The sequence below is a fragment of the Eptatretus burgeri genome, chromosome 14 (assembly GCF_056783735.1).
Source record: "Eptatretus burgeri isolate ZD-2024b chromosome 14, Ebu_testis_v1, whole genome shotgun sequence".
Lineage (NCBI taxonomy): Eukaryota > Metazoa > Chordata > Myxini > Myxiniformes > Myxinidae > Eptatretus > Eptatretus burgeri.
Window position 1 is genome coordinate 23815800 of NC_140974.1, and position 17447 is coordinate 23833246.

General features: G+C 49.6%; 1 protein-coding gene across 5 annotated transcripts in view; it reads right to left on the reverse strand.

The window, feature by feature from the left end:
- LOC147012792 (potassium channel subfamily T member 2-like) overlaps window positions 1-17447 on the reverse strand; it is a 316478-nt gene that overhangs the window by 45372 nt on the left and 253659 nt on the right. For all 5 annotated transcript variants that reach the window (XM_085853982.1, XM_085853980.1, XM_085853985.1 and 2 more), the window contains one exon: window positions 6590-6698. In XM_085853982.1, the coding sequence (XP_085710108.1) occupies window positions 6590-6698 (109 nt within the window). The remainder of the gene's footprint in view (window positions 1-6589; window positions 6699-17447) is intronic.

Below are 17447 nucleotides of genomic sequence, written 5' to 3' on the forward strand. Positions count from 1 at the left end.
AAGAAGCCATTTGCATTTTTCCGCCCTTATCCCCACGCCATTTAGAATCCTGTGTGGGTATTTGTAACTTTCGAGAATTAAAAGTAAAACTTTCAATATCCAAATTTATTTTGTACTGGCAAAGGTACCCAGCATTGCTCCTCCTCTCACCCATTCCTCTCCCTCCTTCCTCCCTTTCCCCTCTCACCTGCCACCTCCTCCCTCCAGACTCCCACCCCACCCACTTCCCTCTGGACTCCCAACCAGCCCCTTCTCCTACTTCCCATACCTCCTCCCTCCTCCTTCCACCACCCCCATCCATTCGAACTCCCATCCCACGTCTTCCTCTCCCTCCTCCTTCACCATTCCTCTGAAGTCCCACCCCACACCCTGCCTCCTCCCACCCCTTCCGCGACCTCATCCCATCCCACCCACTCCCTCCGGACTCCCACCCTTTCCCGTGACAAGTGTTGGTTTGTGTGTATATAAAGGCCCTGTCACACCTTGACGATTTAGCCAGCGTATGCCTAACGTATGCAAAATTTGGCTAAAACGCTGGCACACGTCGAAAACGTTATGGGTAAGTTTGTATACGTTAAGAGCATGCTGGCATACGTCGTAGTACGCCGAGGTGTTAGACAAATTTTCCATGCTTGAAATTTTTCGACGTATGCCAGTGTATGACTCACACGTTCTGCATAATGCTGGCCATAAGTTGTCGGCACGTCGACACACGTTCCTTGTAAGTTACTCATAAGTTGAAAAATGTCGAGGTAATGGTTAGCATCAGTGATCCAGACACCCTGGTTTTTTTTTTTCTTCGGTATGACGGTGATGTTAACACTTCGATTTGTTTTTTAATTATATTATATTATATTAATTATATTATATTAATTAATTAATTATATTATATTATAACCGCACTACAAATCGAAGTGTGAACATCACCGTCATACCGAAGAAAAAAAAAAAACAGGGAGTCTGGAACACTGACGCTAACCATTACCTCGACGTGTTTCAACTTATGAGTAACTTACAAGCAACGTGTGTCGACGTGTGTCACCGATCGCGTAACGTGCCTACAACTTATGCCAGCGTATATGGAAAGTGTGTCATATGCCGAGTACGTCGAAAAATTTTCAACATGCTGAAAATTTCTCGACGTACTACGACATATGCCAGCATGCTCTTAACATATACAAAACTTACCCATAACGTACTCAACGTGTGCCAGCTTGGTTCAGCAAATTTTTCCTACGTCGGCATACGCTGGCTAAAACATCAAGGTGTGACAGCGGCTTCACACTTCGATGTCTAGTGCGGTTATGATTTGAATCGTCGAGCCGCAGCCTATTAATAGCCTTTGCCACGTCATCATCTGCGATACGCTGCCGCGCGCTATGCATAAGTTAGACTATCGTTGGGCATAGGTTGTGAACGCCGACAACACGCTCAGCATTCGTTGGTATAAGTTATCTATATGTCATTGAAACGTTCTGTGTACGTTACTAATACGTTATGCATACGTCCAACACATTACTATACGCCCAAAACTGAAAAAAAAACATCAATAGTTCAGCGTATGCCAGCGTTTTACATACATTTTGAGACCTTGCCATACGCTGGCTAAAACGTCAAGGTGTGACAGGGCCCTAAGTTATGAATTGTGAGAAAATAATATCTGATGAAGAAAATGATGAGATAATGTCACGAGGAATAGATAGCTGCAATATGAAAGCTAAATGTTCAAGTGCACAAAAGTACATGGACAGATGATCGTTCTGTCGGTCGGTCGGACGGAGCTCATTTTAATGCTCCCCACCTCCGACCTTGTCGGAGTGGGGGGGGAAGGGGGACAATATTTCATGAAGAAGAGTAAAATGCAGCCTTCATGAATACCCACTCATCTTCTATTGCACAGGCTGTGTATTTAACTCATTAAACCAGCACAAATGCATTGAACAAACCGAGCAATGCATCAAGTGCCACGGTGTCAATCCCAAACCGAGCAGAGAAAGAGGATGAAGCTCTCAAATGAGACCTTCAAAAGGAAAGCCAACGACACGTTTTCACCAAATACAGTGAAAGTTTTCACCAAATACAGCAAGCTGAATATCAACAGATTATGCTTTTCCACCCTGTTGGCTCCATAATGGGGTCATAAATTATCAACACATTCCTGCAAAGCAACAGCTTGATATAGTCTTTTACCATGACCCTATGATACCAAAACATTTCCTGAAATGTCAGAAGTAACAATGATGGCTGTGGGAATGCATTTCTCCAAGTTGTAAGTATAATGAGTGGACTAGTATCACATGTAGATGAGAGCAGGTGGCACAGGTAGATTGTTCTCTCCCTGGAGGTCGTTGATGAACCAGCTTGGCTTTTTACCAACAATACAATAGCGACGTGGCAGTTCTCGTAAAACGATGTTGACTTCCTGAATCTTGGAATAAAAATCCTGAATGCAGGTTCCTTTAAAGTTGTATTTGAATCCACAACCTCTGGGATGCCAGTGTTAGTGTCCTTGCAAACAACCGAACAATGTACCCCAAAAGTATACAACAGATACCCTCCCTGCCTGCACTTTCCTGGCAGTTTAATTTCCTGGCAGTCTGACAAGTTCCAATTGAATCTTCCATCACTCCGGCTCATTATATTCTCTCACGTGTCTGCTGGACACACCACTCAACACGAATGGACCTTGAGACAGCAAGTCGTGGCATTTCCTCATTCGATCAGATGTTTGAGGCTTTGAGTTGCCACTGAAAGTGCAGAGAATGATTATATATTTTTACTCCGAATAGAATCATCTTCCTGAGGAAAGTGGTCAATAGAAGGAGGTTGTGGAGATGGAAGTGTCGGGCAACACGAACCGGTGTGTAAGCTTACATCACCTTTACAATGCTCTGTACTCCTGAGTGCAACTCACAAGATTGACAACAACCGTTTCTACGAGGATAAATTCCTCATAAGACATACAGAGGAGTACATTGCCAAAGATGTTGAGAATACATGTAAAAACTAGAACAGAACTCAGGAGAGCGCATTCCTCTGCCAGGCTGTACAGTTTAACTTTTGTATCCCACTGACAAGCCGGATCTGCATCTGGACATGAACCAAAATCTAATCGGCCTGTTCTTGTCACCAAACCAACTCATCCATCAGGTTTTGCCATAATCCGAACACAAGTTTATGAAACATCATGCTATATATCGTTTTTGGCCCCATTTCTCAATAGTGAAGAATCATTTAAAAATTCCAGTATCTGAAGCTGGATCGTCACCAAAATTTAAACAATTCGTCCTTGTCACACAACATACTTCTCCACCAAATTTCATCCGAATACATTCATAACTTTTTGAGATATCCTGCTCAAAGAACAGGCAAACAAACAGACAGACAGGGGTAAAAACATAACATCCGATCAACTTCGGTGGTGGAGATAACATTATACCTTTTGTCTACAATGCATGCAAATATATGGGGCAAGTGATATCTGATGTGATCCTAAGAAAAATAAAAGCTACAAGAGAGTGGCATGATGTGAAGAACAATCAAGGGGAAGTATAAGGGTCTCAGTGGACTTCCAGGGTAGTTAGTGATTGTGATTGACTGTCCAATTGGATTGTCACTTAATGCAGCGGTTACCCTGACTAAAGTAAGTACCAAGCCAGTTTCCTGGGTGTTGCTGAAAGGGAAACTAGGAAACCACCTCTGGAAAACATCTTTTCAGAAATAGGTGATGGATCGAGCTCACAGGTCTGCAAAACTAAAGGTCAAATGGATCATGGGCATTCAGCATTGGTGTTTATCACAGATGCCTTGAGCCGCTATGGAGAGGATATAACTGCTTCCCCTCAAACACTGTATCGCAGACTACACATTATGAAAACCATTATCAGGTCACACCTGTGCACAAACGACCTTCAATCACAAAAAAACAACAAAAACAATTGGCTGTAATGGTGTTGTGTCATTGATGCATCATTACAGTATGGATCACAGGATGAGGTATAAAAATCAGTGGACATGGTCGGCTGGTGTTGTTGTTCTCTCTCACCCTTCCTTCACCAGATTGCTGCTTCCCATATCATAGGATGAAGAGAAGCCTGGCGTTGGCTTAGTGGTTAGGGTGGTGGCTTGGGATCCTAAGTTCAAGCCCCGTTGGCCGCTGAATTAATACACCAGGAGGTTGACTCAGCCTGTCATCCTTCTGAGGTCGGCAAAATGAGTACCAATGTACTGGAAAGGGGGACACTGCATCAGTGACATAGCCGTGTCCCACCCAATGATGCAACAGAGAGAGGAGAGAGGAGAGAGGAGAGAGGAGAGAGGAGAGAGGAGAGAGGAGAGAGGAGAGAGGAGAGAGGAGAAAGAGAGAGAGAGAGAGAGAGAGGAGAGAGGAGAGAGGAGAGAGGAGAGAGGAGAGAGGAGAGAGGAGAGAGGAGAGAGGAGAGAGGAGAGAGGAGAGAGGAGAGAGGAGAGAGGAGAGAGGAGAGAGGAGAGAGGAGAGAGGAGAGAGGAGAGAGGAGAGAGGAGAGAGGAGAGAGGAGAGAGGAGAGAGGAGAGAGGAGAGAGGAGAGAGGAGAGAGGAGAGAGGAGAGAGGAGAGAGGAGAGAGGAGAGAGGAGAGAGGAGAGAGGAGAGAGGAGAGAGGAGAGAGGAGAGAGGAGAGAGGAGAGAGGAGAGAGGAGAGAGGAGAGAGGAGAGAGGAGAGAGGAGAGAGGAGAGAGGAGAGAGGAGAGAGGGAGAGAGGAGAGAGGAGAGAGGGAGAGAGGAGAGAGGAGAGAGGAGAGAGAGGAGAGAGGAGAGAGGGAGAGAGGAGAGAGGAGAGAGGAGAGAGGAGAGAGGAGAGAGGAGAGAGGAGAGAGGAGAGAGGAGAGAGGAGAGAGGAGAGAGGAGAGAGGAGGAGAGAGGAGAGAGGAGAGAGGAGAGAGGAGAGAGGAGAGAGGAGAGAGGAGAGAGGAGAGAGGAGAGAGGAGAGAGGGAGAGAGGAGAGAGGAGAGAGGAGAGAGGAGAGAGGAGAGAGGAGAGAGGAGAGAGGAGAGAGGAGAGAGGAGAGAGGAGAGAGGAGAGAGGAGAGAGGAGAGAGGAGAGAGGAGAGAGGAGAGAGGAGAGAGGAGAGAGGAGAGAGAGGAGAGAGGAGAGAGGAGAGAGGAGAGAGGAGAGAGGAGAGAGAGAGAGAGAATGAAGAGGAGATTTTTGAGGTAACAGCAGCAGTAGACACCAGTGCCAGTGCCTCATTGCACTAGCCATGGCTATCGCCTGATAATACGTAATACCACTCAGCAACGCCTGGTGTTGGCTTCGCGATTCAGGTGGCTGGCTTGGGATCTTAGGGTCCAAAGTTTGAGCCCCTGTTTACCCATTGAATTAACACCAGGTGGGGTTGACTCAGTCCGTAATCCTTCTAAGGTTGGCAAAATGAGTAGCAGTGTACTGGTAATAGTGGCATTTCATCAGTGGCACAGGCATGCCCATAGCCAATGATGCTGCCCGCATCTGTGTGCTGCATATAAAGGAGGAGTTGGAGGAATACCACTGACCATTAAAGGTGTGCCTTAGAACAGCTAGTCAGAGCCAGTCCATAACTGTCTTACCTTTTCTGGACCAATGACATAGATTATATTCAAGGACAAATGGTTACAAGGACTGGATTAAAAAAAAAAAGAGGCAAATAAATAAATAAATATATAATGCGCACATGAAAATACAAACGAAATTACCATTTAAATGAAACCACCTCAAATCAACCCTCAGATGGAAAGGAGGGAGGGTCCACAAGAGAGGTAAAAGGTAAACAAGCTTAAACGAGTTTGGAGGAAAAAAAAACATCGACCATGACATTCTCTCTTTATTCTTCATTTTCTGACCGTCTTCTTTTTGACCTCTGGTGCCCACAACAGCATCTTCACTCAAGTCATGTGACATGGAATTAAAAACAAAATCTTACGAGTCACCTCTTGCATCTATATATTAATACTGAAGGACCAATTTTGTGGTCCTCCTAGCGGTCGCGTCACGTTTTTCTCGGTACTGTGACCTGGACTGAAAGAAACTTCGTACCTGTAAGAGTGCATCGCACATAGTGGCAATAGTCAACCTTCGGAATCCGTCTGTGACGGGGTTTCGGCTAGTTACTATTAATACTGTATTCACCAACCGTTTTAGCCATTCTTGCTGAACCGGACTTTCACTGTAAAGCGCTGAAATGAAACCAAAAGTAAATCATGGAACTCAGACTGTGGTAAAAGGGCAGTTGGTTGCACGTCCATTCCACTCAGCAAGGTCTTAAACCACGGGCACGTGGTACCATGATGGCGCGTTCAACTGGGTGAAACTGCGCTGGCTGTTCAGTGAGCAATTTAACATTCATTTCTTTCTCCAGTTGCTGGTGTGAGTTTTATTCCAAAAACTCATCAACCGGCGATTGACAAGTGTGGTGAGTTTGTGAAACACCCCTCCACATGAGTAGAGAGAGGCCTTTCTTGAACCTGCTGCAGTGGACGAGAGTATAATAGGCCAAATAGAGTTTGAGGGCAACTTCAAATTACTCCCGGAAATGCAGTCCGAACACAATCACACTGATCACGGTCGGGCCTTACTGTCCACGAGATGTATGCACAAGCAATGTGGTGAGCGTCGACATGGCAGGACACACGCAGTTGAGGGCAAGCATCGCATACTTGAATTCCTCCTCGCAAACAATGTGCTCTGCAGGTGGTAAAACGAGGAGTCGGAGAATGAGTATGGATTGGAGAGAAAGAAAAATACAGTTTTCATTGTTCGTGGCATGAGGCTACCAACGTTTAGCAATCAGCCATACATGGGGAAAGAGTCAAAAGGTAACTCGACTTGGATGGCACCTGTTTGCCATAACTATTTTAGTACAACTTGTAATATCTTGTCACACCGGGGTATTACAAGTGTGATATCGTGATGCGATAGTATGCAGTACTTACATCAAGAAAATTATTGTCCTCCTCACACCCTGAACCCATGGCACAATAAATTATTATTTTTTCATTAAAACAAAATTTGCATGCTGCCTCAGGGTACCCCAAGTAGGGTTTCTGTCAGGGAAGCATATCAGGAGGAGGGGGTTCAGGGTGGAGGGAAGACCCCGATTCTCTCTATGTGAATGCGTATCGTATAGCGACATCCGGTGGTATAGTCATTATTACAAATCATCTTCTTCTTGTGTAGGTCACACCCGTGCACAAACAACTTAACAATATGCATAACGGTGATGTTGAAATATCAGTGAGAATAATTCGAAATTTTCAAAATGTTTCATTTCACTCATTTAAAGTTAAGGTTCAAACCAAAGCATCCACAACTGAGCTCCGCAGAGAAGCGGAAGTGATTTTTGTTCAAGCCATATATAAGTAGCAAGGATGGTTGATGAAGGTGATGCAAGCTGATTTTCAAGGAGATGGAAGATGACCTCAGGCAAATTATAGAGTGAATAGAGCAGAATGTTTGTGAAGTACAACATGCCATCTGTTGATTAAATCCATCAGTAAAGCGATGGGTAAAAATGCCTGGTGTGTATATATATATATATATATATATATATATATATATATATATATATATATATATATATATATATATATATATATATATATATATATATATATATATATATATATATATATATATATATATTGTTACGAATTTGGAATTCAATTGCACACAACATACAGGTTCCCTTAGTCACCTATGTCGATAAGTGCATGTTCCCTAGATAGCTCACCTTCCATTGTTTAAATGTTTTGAAATCGATTAGATGCACTGCGGATCAGTTTAATAGTTTGGGAGCAAACAATGGAGACGTCCCTCCCCTCTTCTGTGAAGAGGAAGAAGAACCCTGCGGTGACGTCAACAACTCCCTCCCACCCGTGGTTGAGCGGGGGGTGGATCACGAGGGCATGAGTCACGCCGGGTGCGGGGGAGGGGGTGCAAAGGATAAAGAGGACATCTTTTCTTTGTTCAAAAAGAGTCCTGTGGGAGTCCCGTGGTAGGGCTGAGTTCGTGGGCTGAGTTCGTGGGAGTCCCGTGGCAGAGTTCGTGAAGAGTCCCGTTCTGAGTCTCGTGTGCAGAGTTCGTGTGCTGAGTCCCGTGGGAGGAGTAAGCTTTTTGCTTCGGAGAGAGCAGTCGTTCAGCAGCTGTCGGGTCCTGCTTGGCTTGAGGCCTTCGGAAGCTTTTTGCTTCGGCTGGCTCAGTGAGCTTCGGCTGCTGCTTTGTTTTGGAAGGAACTTGAGCCGGTTGTTCGGCTCGAGCTGCGAGTGGAGGCTTCTTCCTCTTCTTCCTCTTCTTCTTGGTTCGTGGAGCTTTTTGTTCCCCATTTTGTTTCCCAGCTTGGTGTGACGCATCGGCCTCTTCTTGGAGTTGGTTCCTCGGGGAAGCGACGCATCGACAGGAAGGATCAGCACCTCATCTCACTGGCATGTGTTGAGAAGCGCGGGAGGATTCGCGGGAGCTCGGGAAGGAACGCGGCTCACGGCGATTTTGATCCAGCTCGCTCTCGCTGGAGCCCTGGTCCGGACAAGTTGAAAACCACACGAGGTGGAAATGTTCGAATCAAGCTCTGAGTTCCAGCTCACCTGTCCTCCGAGCTGGAGCTTCGTGATTAAAGGCCTCAGCCACCGTTTCTTGTGTGTGTGTGTGTGTGTGTGTGTGTGTGTGTGTGTGTGTGTGTGTGTGTGTGTGTGTGTGTGTGTGTGTGTGTGTGTTTGTGTGTGTGTGTGTGTGTGTGTGTGTTTGTGTGTGTGTGTGTGTGCGCACGTGCATGCATGCGTGCGTACGTGTGTCCGTGGGCCCGTCTAATAAGTAGGAACTGCTGTTAAGTGTAAATGACTGTACATAATAAGTAGACGGTTGTAGTTCTTTTGTCGTGCTTTTGTTGCTTGTATAATTGCATACGTGTTTTGCCTTACGTGTTTTGTTTAATTGCATACGTGTTTCATTTTAATAAATGTCCTTGTGTGAATGTAAACCTGCTCATTGCTTCCATTCCCTCATTGACTGAACATTTCGTGTGTTGGGAGTTAGAAAGCCGTTGGTGTGCCGTAATAGAGGGACATTTGGACCGACGGTTCTCGGCGATTACGCTGCTCGGAATCGCGCACGGACAAGCTCGCCTCGGCGGTTTGTTCCGTACGAGATCCGTCGAGGGTGGAATACCCCGGTAGTTGGATCACGTGGGTATTTAGGTAAATTGAAGATTGGCAATCGACCCTACCCCACGTGATCTGCCGATTGGCGTATTTCGGTTCTTGTACAAGGACCCGTCGCTCGGAGTTATCCGGGCGGCGATCTATATTCCAGGCGATCGGTCGGGCCGACTCGACTTGCGGCTCCGTTCAGAGCGGTTGGTTGGCGGCCTCCGGCCAGTAAAAAAAAATATATATATATTGTTGCGGTATTCGCGCCCGCCGGCGTGCGGACGGCCACGTAACTCGAATCGCGGCACGTCGCCCACCGGACGGACAATCCAGTCGTGACCCTCTCGGACTAACGCCGGGAACCAGTCACGGGTGGACCTTTCGGTCTCACCGCAATCGAGCCAATCAGCCCCCGCGTGGGATAGGGTTGCTCGCCAAATTCGAACTACCTAAGTACCCACGCGGAGGGTAGACCGGGCGATCGCACCTCGCCGCAGGTCGACTTCGGACACGGGCCACTTAAGCGACCCGTTCCGTACTATCAGAATAACCGAGCGGTGTTATCGTCGACCTCGACGGTTCGATTAATTATCGGGCGTATTCAGCCCACTACCAACCCTTTACGTGAAGCAAGATGAGGGTTCAATGGGGGAAAAGACGAAGCGAAGCGGGAGAACAGTTCAACAATAAAGCACATTTATTCGCGACGAACGGAAAGCACACAAATACAATTCCACCAAATGCACACAAAAAAAAGAAAACACAATTCCATTTACACAAAAAGCAAACATAAAAGTGAAAACACAGTGCAGAGCTAATACCGACGACCGAGCACACGGCAACACTTATACAATTCTACTTCACAGACGGCGCCGACAACACATACCCAAAACCAAGGAAAAGAAATCCCCCAAGAATGGGGCAGGCCTGAGGCCGAGACCGGGTCGGGCCTACCCGTCTGGTGATGAGACGCGGAGCGGCGATGGCCCCGCAACCCGCGGGCCTCGTGGACAGTGCCTGGCAGGGGGTGGGAGAGGGGCCCCCTTGGTCGCACTATCTCAGCGCGGGGGGAAACAGGAGGGGGTTGCTGATGCTCGGGGTATAGAGGAACTTTATTATGTGCGACGAGCGTCTCCACCTCGGCCAGGTCGCGCTGTCGGCCTCCCTCGGGTGCAGCTTCCTGCACGACGCGAGCACCCCCTCGTCTGGTGTCGCCGCCTTTCCACAGCTCCGTCCCCTCCGTTCCGACTCCAACGCACACGACGAGCAGCTCCACCGCCCGCGAAGTCTTGACCCTCTGCTTCCGACTCTCCTCTTCTTGACTCTCCGACTCCTTCTCCTTTGCGACTCTTTCTCGTTCTGACTCCTCGTTCTCGTTCTGCTGACTCTCCTCTGACTGACGAACACCGTCCTTTTATCCCCCCCGTAACTTCGCCTTTGACCCCCTCCCTTTGACCTTTCACCTCGCTCCCCATTGGCCCGAGAAAAAGTGGGCGTGAAGGCTTTTTGATCCACAAATTTGCATATATCGATCGCCCTGGGGCGGGGCCAGTCGCCCCTCGCTCACCGATTGGACGGCAAAAGTGGGCGTGTGTCGTTTTTGATCCGTTTTTGAAGCAGAAAATCCGTGATTTTGTACACGCTGTTCGACGCGCGTTCTGCATGAGTCCAGCATCGGTGCCCATGAGTGGCGCGAGATGACGGTGATGCGATGGTGGCGAGTTGTGACGGTAAGGTCGTAGCGGTTGTGGTGAAGCGGCGTTGTGGTTGGTGGTTGATGTTGTGGTTGTGATCATGGCGGTTGGTCCAAAATAAAGATAGTAAAAGAAAAACGGCTATCCTGAAGAGTCGCAGCACGTATAAATGACATGTATTCCCACTGGACAACGGGTTTGGGCCTAACTACACATGCACTTACCGAGATACCTCACCTAAGGGACCTGAATGGTGGTTTGCGAATCTGGTAACCACAACACTACCCCCTTCCCTTTTTACAGACTCGTCCCGAGTCGTCAAATTTCCGTGTGCCATCATGTGTAGTTTTCCCCTAGTACATTTTACCTACGGATCCCTGAGTGCGACATTCATGGTATTCGTGTCCCCAAAATAAATAACCTGAGGGCTGCGTAACTACCTAAACAAACTCACTCACACGGACGACTTAAATAAAATTGCCGGCGCTAAGACATACATGCCGGGGGCGCACTCATATTTACAGTACATCTTACTTTAACTTACAAATTTTACACTAAACCATGGCCCAGGATCAATGAACTCTGCAAAAGAAAAGCAGTTAGCAGGGAGCCAGGCTGCCCACATGCAGTCTCTGGCTCAAACAATGCAGGTGACAGGGAACGTGGCTGGCTGCTCACACGCAGTCCAAGGCCTTCCCTTTTGAACTGAACGCAGTGAACCACAACGGTGCATGGGCTGCACAACGCAGTCTCCGTGCCAGCTCAAGTGGCACACGCAATGAACACAACGAATGGATGGATGAATGGATGGATGAATGGATGGATGAATGGATGGACGCAAACACGGTGCACGGGCCGCCACTGCAGGCCCGTGTTGTAGCTGCCAACAGGGCAGTTCTCGCAGCTTGCAAACTGTTGCTTTCTGATCCTGGCGCACATGGAAATGAACAGGGGGGGGCAAAGCAAAAATTGAACGGGGCTGGTGAACGTGGGCAGTGGGCATGGCATGGCAAAGGCAGCAGGCAAACACAGCCCGCAGAAGAAGGCCGCTGCAGGCAAACACAGCCGGCAGACGAACTGGCCGGCACAGGCCTCGAAGAAAAACAGCCAGCAGATGAACTGGCCGGCACAGGCCTTGCAGCACACAGCTGCCGATGAAGTTGGCCGGCCTCCGCCTTGAAGCAAAACACGGCCAGCCGATGAAGTTGGCCAGCCTTTGCCGTTCAATGGAGGTTGGTGGAGGGAGTGCGGTGGTGCTGGCCACTCGGAAGGCGGGCTCGGACCTACCTACCTATCTCCCTCCCAACCTATCGCCTTTGCCTGTCACTGTACATACCCACTCCCTTAATTTGTCAAACCCCAATTTAGCCCCAACTTATTTTTTTGTTGTTTTTTTTTTTCTTTCTTACTATAAATCGTCCCCTAACCCCCTTTATCGTCCTTGTTCGGCTAACCTATTCTGTCACCTAGCCTACTCCCAACCCCTACGTTCCCTTCCCGGAGGGGAATAAGGGAGAGCTAACGTCCTGTGTCGAGGCCCAACTCAAGCCTCAGAATGGCCTCCCCAGAGTTCGGCGATCTTAACCCAAAGTGGGTCCAGCGGCCCACAACGACAGCGAGGGGATGGATGGTGCGGAGGGGTACATCTCCTAATCTACCCTAACCATTAACTCTTAAACTACCCCGGGGCTTTCAACAAGCGCCTCTCGCTTAAACTATTGGTTCTAACAACCCAGATTCCCGTCGCCTGTGTTGGTGTCCTCACAATTTCGGGCCTCGCCCCCCAATTTTCTCTCCGTGCCCTCACACGGTCTCCTGGCTGGGACACGTGGCTCCCTTTGGCAGGCACGACCCTCTGCCGAATCTCCCGCTATGGCACCCCCGGGCACTACACTGCCTCCGAGCCTACCAGCTCCCTAACACCGGGAGTGCCCCCATGGCACCTCCCCTGAAACGCACACGTGGCAGGCCGGCCTCCCGGGCCCCTTTCCGAGGGTCACCCGTGCCCACAACACTGCCCACGCGGCTAATGGCGCCCGGGCCCCCGCACCAAGCAGGCGCACCCGTGCCCACTACTCTATCCCGGCCCCCCATGGGCCCATGGCCTACCGCGGCCGACTAGCCTGGTGCCCGGGGTACCCACTCAGCGATACTCACCTTTCGCAGCCACGCTCCCAAGCCCGTCAACAGGGCTCCTGCACCCCTCCAAATGGGTCTCGAGCCTACTTTCCCACCAACAGCAAAACGACCTCCATTTTTCAATTTGACTAACCCAGCTAACTCACTCTACACTGACCCCGGGGTCCCTTGGGCGGGAGTCACTCCTCCCCCCAATCACTCATCGCACCATGCATTCCCCATTCACTCCATACACACAGACCCGCTGGCCTCACTCACTCAACAAGTACTCACCTCACAACTCACCAACTCTTCAACACACACACCGCTGAACTCTGCCATCCTCCTAACTACCTCCCCTAACTAACTCGTGCTCCCACGTCGTCCCTTAAACTACAGCACGTTCCTTTTAACACTACGTAGCTAAACTACGTCCCCTCTACACACTCACTGTCAGTCACTGTCTCCAAATCTCTTTAATCAATTTCCCCACCTAAATCTGGCTACAATCCCTCTAACTAATCCATTCCACGGACTCCATGAGGACTTACCCCTGCCCCATGAAGTCGGTCTAACTAAGCTAACCCTTCCCCCTAACTAGTTTCCATCCTGTGCCCCGGTAAGGGGGTCTTTCACCCCTTGCCCAGGAATCCTGTACACCCGAAAGTGAGGCTTGCTTTTTTTTTTTTTTCCATGCGCAGCACCTGCGCGGCAACTCAGAGCTCGCGCACTTTGCACCTGTCCGTGACGTCATGCAGCTGCACGTGTTCCTCGTCCCTCCTTGGACGGTGCCATCCGGCAGAGATACCCCTCCTGCCGGATTCCAACCCCACGTGCAGCCATGACGTCACCGTGCGCAGAAAAAACACAAGCCCCACGTCTCGAGGGGTTCCCCACGCGAACACATGTGCTTTGCCCGTTGGAGCTTAACACACACGATCGCGTGGAGAACCCGTCCGGTCCAAATCCATTTACCTGCCTAAACTTTGTCCGTCCGCGGGATCGGCAAATCCACCGCATGCGTTTCCGGACCGGGACTTCACTCTCGCAAGCGAGCACGTGGTGGTCTCGTGCGTTGCACAGCACGAACCTCGTGCTCGCGGCTGGGTGAACCCGGCACGGTCCTCGAAACAACTACAGCCGCTACTCGGCTTTCGTTCCTCCCATGTCTCCGTCGTCGCCTCCATTCAACACACGCACACCTGCGTGTTACGACGCACACAGTCCACACCATCACATTCACACCGGGAGATGCGGCTGTGTGCTCCCGCATGCCAACCGACATCTCCCTCACATACCGCTCTCTCACACACACGGTCTCCCTGGCACACAGCGACCTTGCACACGGCCGTTCACTCACGCGTGCCTCACTACTCACACAAACCATACTACTCACACGTGGTGCTCCATTCACTCGCGCGGGGGCACTCACCTGTGGTGCCTCATCCATACTCCGTGCCTCACTCACACACGGTTCCTCACCCACACACGCGGGGCTGGGAAGCACGTACTCCGGCACCATCGCCACCACACCACTCACACGTGGTGCCTCACTCATACTGGCCGTTTCACTCACACACACGGCCTCACTCACACACGGTGCCCCATCCACACCCGGCGTGCTGGGAAGCACGCACTCTGGCACCATCGCCACCACACCACTCACACACGGGGTCGCTTCCACACACGGTGCCGCACTCACACCTTGCACCACACACACAGGGACAACCACCCTGGGGATTCGTGTCCCCACAAGGGTCTCCGGGGCCTCTATACCCCCCAAGCTCTCCGTGCACCTGTCCACAGCACTCGTCCCCTCAACCTCGCAAAGCACGACCGAACTCACCTGGTCGTGACTCGCCTCAAGGGGGCATACTCCTTCCCCTCGTTCCTGGAGGAGGCCATCCAGGTGCTCGCACTGGGTCTCTACCCAGTCCGCCAGCTCACCCCCATTATCCTCCACTACCTCCGTGTGTGTGTGTGCGTCACTTACCCCGTCTTCATCGTGCAGTCTCTCCTCTATTTTTTCTGTCTCCCGTGTCTCTATACATTTTCTCTCCTGGTTCCTTTTTTCTGTCTCTTCCTGGTTCCTTTTTCCTTCCCATCTAAGTCGTTCTTTCTCTCTGAACCCCATTAGCTGTTCGTTCTCCCTCCGTTTTAGTTGTTCAATTTCACACTCATAGAGTTGTTGTTTTCTCTCCCACTATTCCTCCTTCTCTTTGTTTTCCAATCTCATCGTTTCTTTCAATTGGCTCATTTCCTTCCTGTGTTTCATTCGCTGTTCTCTCACTACTCTTCCTCGTTTCCTCTCCTGTCCTTCCTTCTCCAGTTTCATGGTTTTCTTCATTTGGTTAATCTCCTGTTTGTGTTTCATTCGCTGTTCTTTGTCCATCTCGTACTCCAGCCTCAGCTTTTCTTTCAATTGGTCAACCTCAGATTCATGTTCTTTTTGTTTTCTATTCCATTGTTCCTCTCGTTCTTCCCTCTCCAATCTCGTTGTGTCCTTCAATCTCCTGATTTCTCCTTCCTGCTTCATTCCTTGCTCCTTTACTTTCTCCTCGTATTCAAACCTATTTTTTTCCTTTTGTCGTTCAGTTTCAAATTCATACTCTTTCAGTTTTCTATTCCACTGTCTTTCTTGTTCCTCCTTCTGCAATCTCGTCATTTCTTTCAACTGACTGATTTCTTTCTTCTGTCTCATTCGTTCTTCCTTCATTACTCTTTCTTGTTCCTCATTCTTTAGTCTGGCCTTCGCTTCCAGCTGTTCGATCTGTACAGTGTGGTTTCTTAAAGTTTCATTTTCCGTTCTCTTCCTTTCCTCTTTTAACACTCTCAGTTCGTTTTGTAGTTCCCTCTCTTTGTTTTGGTGTTTCTGTAACTCAGAAACTTTCTTTTCCAATTCCTTTCTCATCTCCGCACACTCAGACTTTGCTTTGGCTTCTAACTGTTCTTCCGGCTTGCGCTTGTGGTTTTCTACCCGTCTTCCCAGTTCCTCTGTCTCCGTTTTTACCTCCAGTCCCAGCTTATCAACTCTCCTCGTCATGTCTTGAAGTCTTTTCTCACACTCCACCGTTTCGACCTTCAATCCCTCCTCTGTCTCCTCCTGGCTTTCTTTTAATTGGTTTTTCGCTTCGAGTGCGTTTCCATCCATTTTTTTATTTTCCATTTGTTGCGTATTTCTCTTCATTTCGTTGTTCCCTTCTTTCATTCCGTCAATTATGCTCTGCGCGAGTTCCATAACGTGCTGTATTGTCACCTGCCCTGGCCACTCCCACTGACTACATTTAGCGGTGGGGTTATAATAAAAAAATCGACCAGATGAACGGCATCGATGCCTTTCCCAACCTTCTGGTACGGGTTTCTCTTGCACGGTGATCTCGTCCTGAGCCATGGATTCTACATTACTATTACACATACCTAATCCACCCGGCACCCGCTCGCCTTGAGACGCCATCTTGCTTCTCGTGAAGGGTTAATTTAGCTCGCTCGTAATTTGGAGGGAATCGGGGGTCGCTTCTCTCACCCCTGGACCGATTCCCGTGAATTTCGCTGGAGACAGGAGAGCCTGTTGTCCCGCTCTCCAATACCAGTGCCGCGAGGAGGGCGATGAATTTGTATCGCACGACCTGACACCAGTGTTGCGGATTCCGCGCCCGCCGGCGTGCGGACGGCCACGTAACTCGAATCGCGGCACGTCGCCCACCGGACGGACAATCCAGTCGTGACCCTCTCGGACTAACGCCGGGAACCAGTCACGGGTGGACCTTTCGGTCTCACCGCGATCGAGCCAATCAGCCCCCGCGTGGGATAGGGTTGCTCGCCAAATTCGAACTACCTAAGTACCCACGCGGAGGGTAGACCGGGCGATCGCACCTCGCCGCAGGTCGACTTCGGACACGGGCCACTTAAGCGACCCGTTCCGTACTATCAGAATAACCGAGCGGTGTTATCGTCGACCTCGACGGTTCGATTAATTATCGGGCGTATTCAGCCCACTACCAACCCTTTACGTGAAGCAAGATGAGGGTTCAATGGGGGAAAAGACGAAGCGAAGCGGGAGAACAGTTCAACAATAAAGCACATTTATTCGCGACGAACGGAAAGCACACAAATACAATTCCACCAAATGCACACAAAAAAAGAAAACACAATTCCATTTACACAAAAAGCAAACATAAAAGTGAAAACACAGTGCAGAGCTAATACCGACTACCGAGCACACGGCAACACTTATACAATTCTACTTCACAGACGGCGCCGACAACACATACCCAAAACCAAGGAAAAGAAATCCCCAAGAATGGGGCAGGCCTGAGGCCGAGACCGGGTCGGGCCTACCCGTCTGGTGATGAGACGCGGAGCGGCGGTGGCCCCGCACCCCGCGGGCCGCGTGGACAGTGCCTGGCAGGGGGTGGGAGAGGGCCCCCTTGGTCGCACTATCTCAGCGCGGGGGGAAACAGGAGGGGGTTGCTGATGCTCGG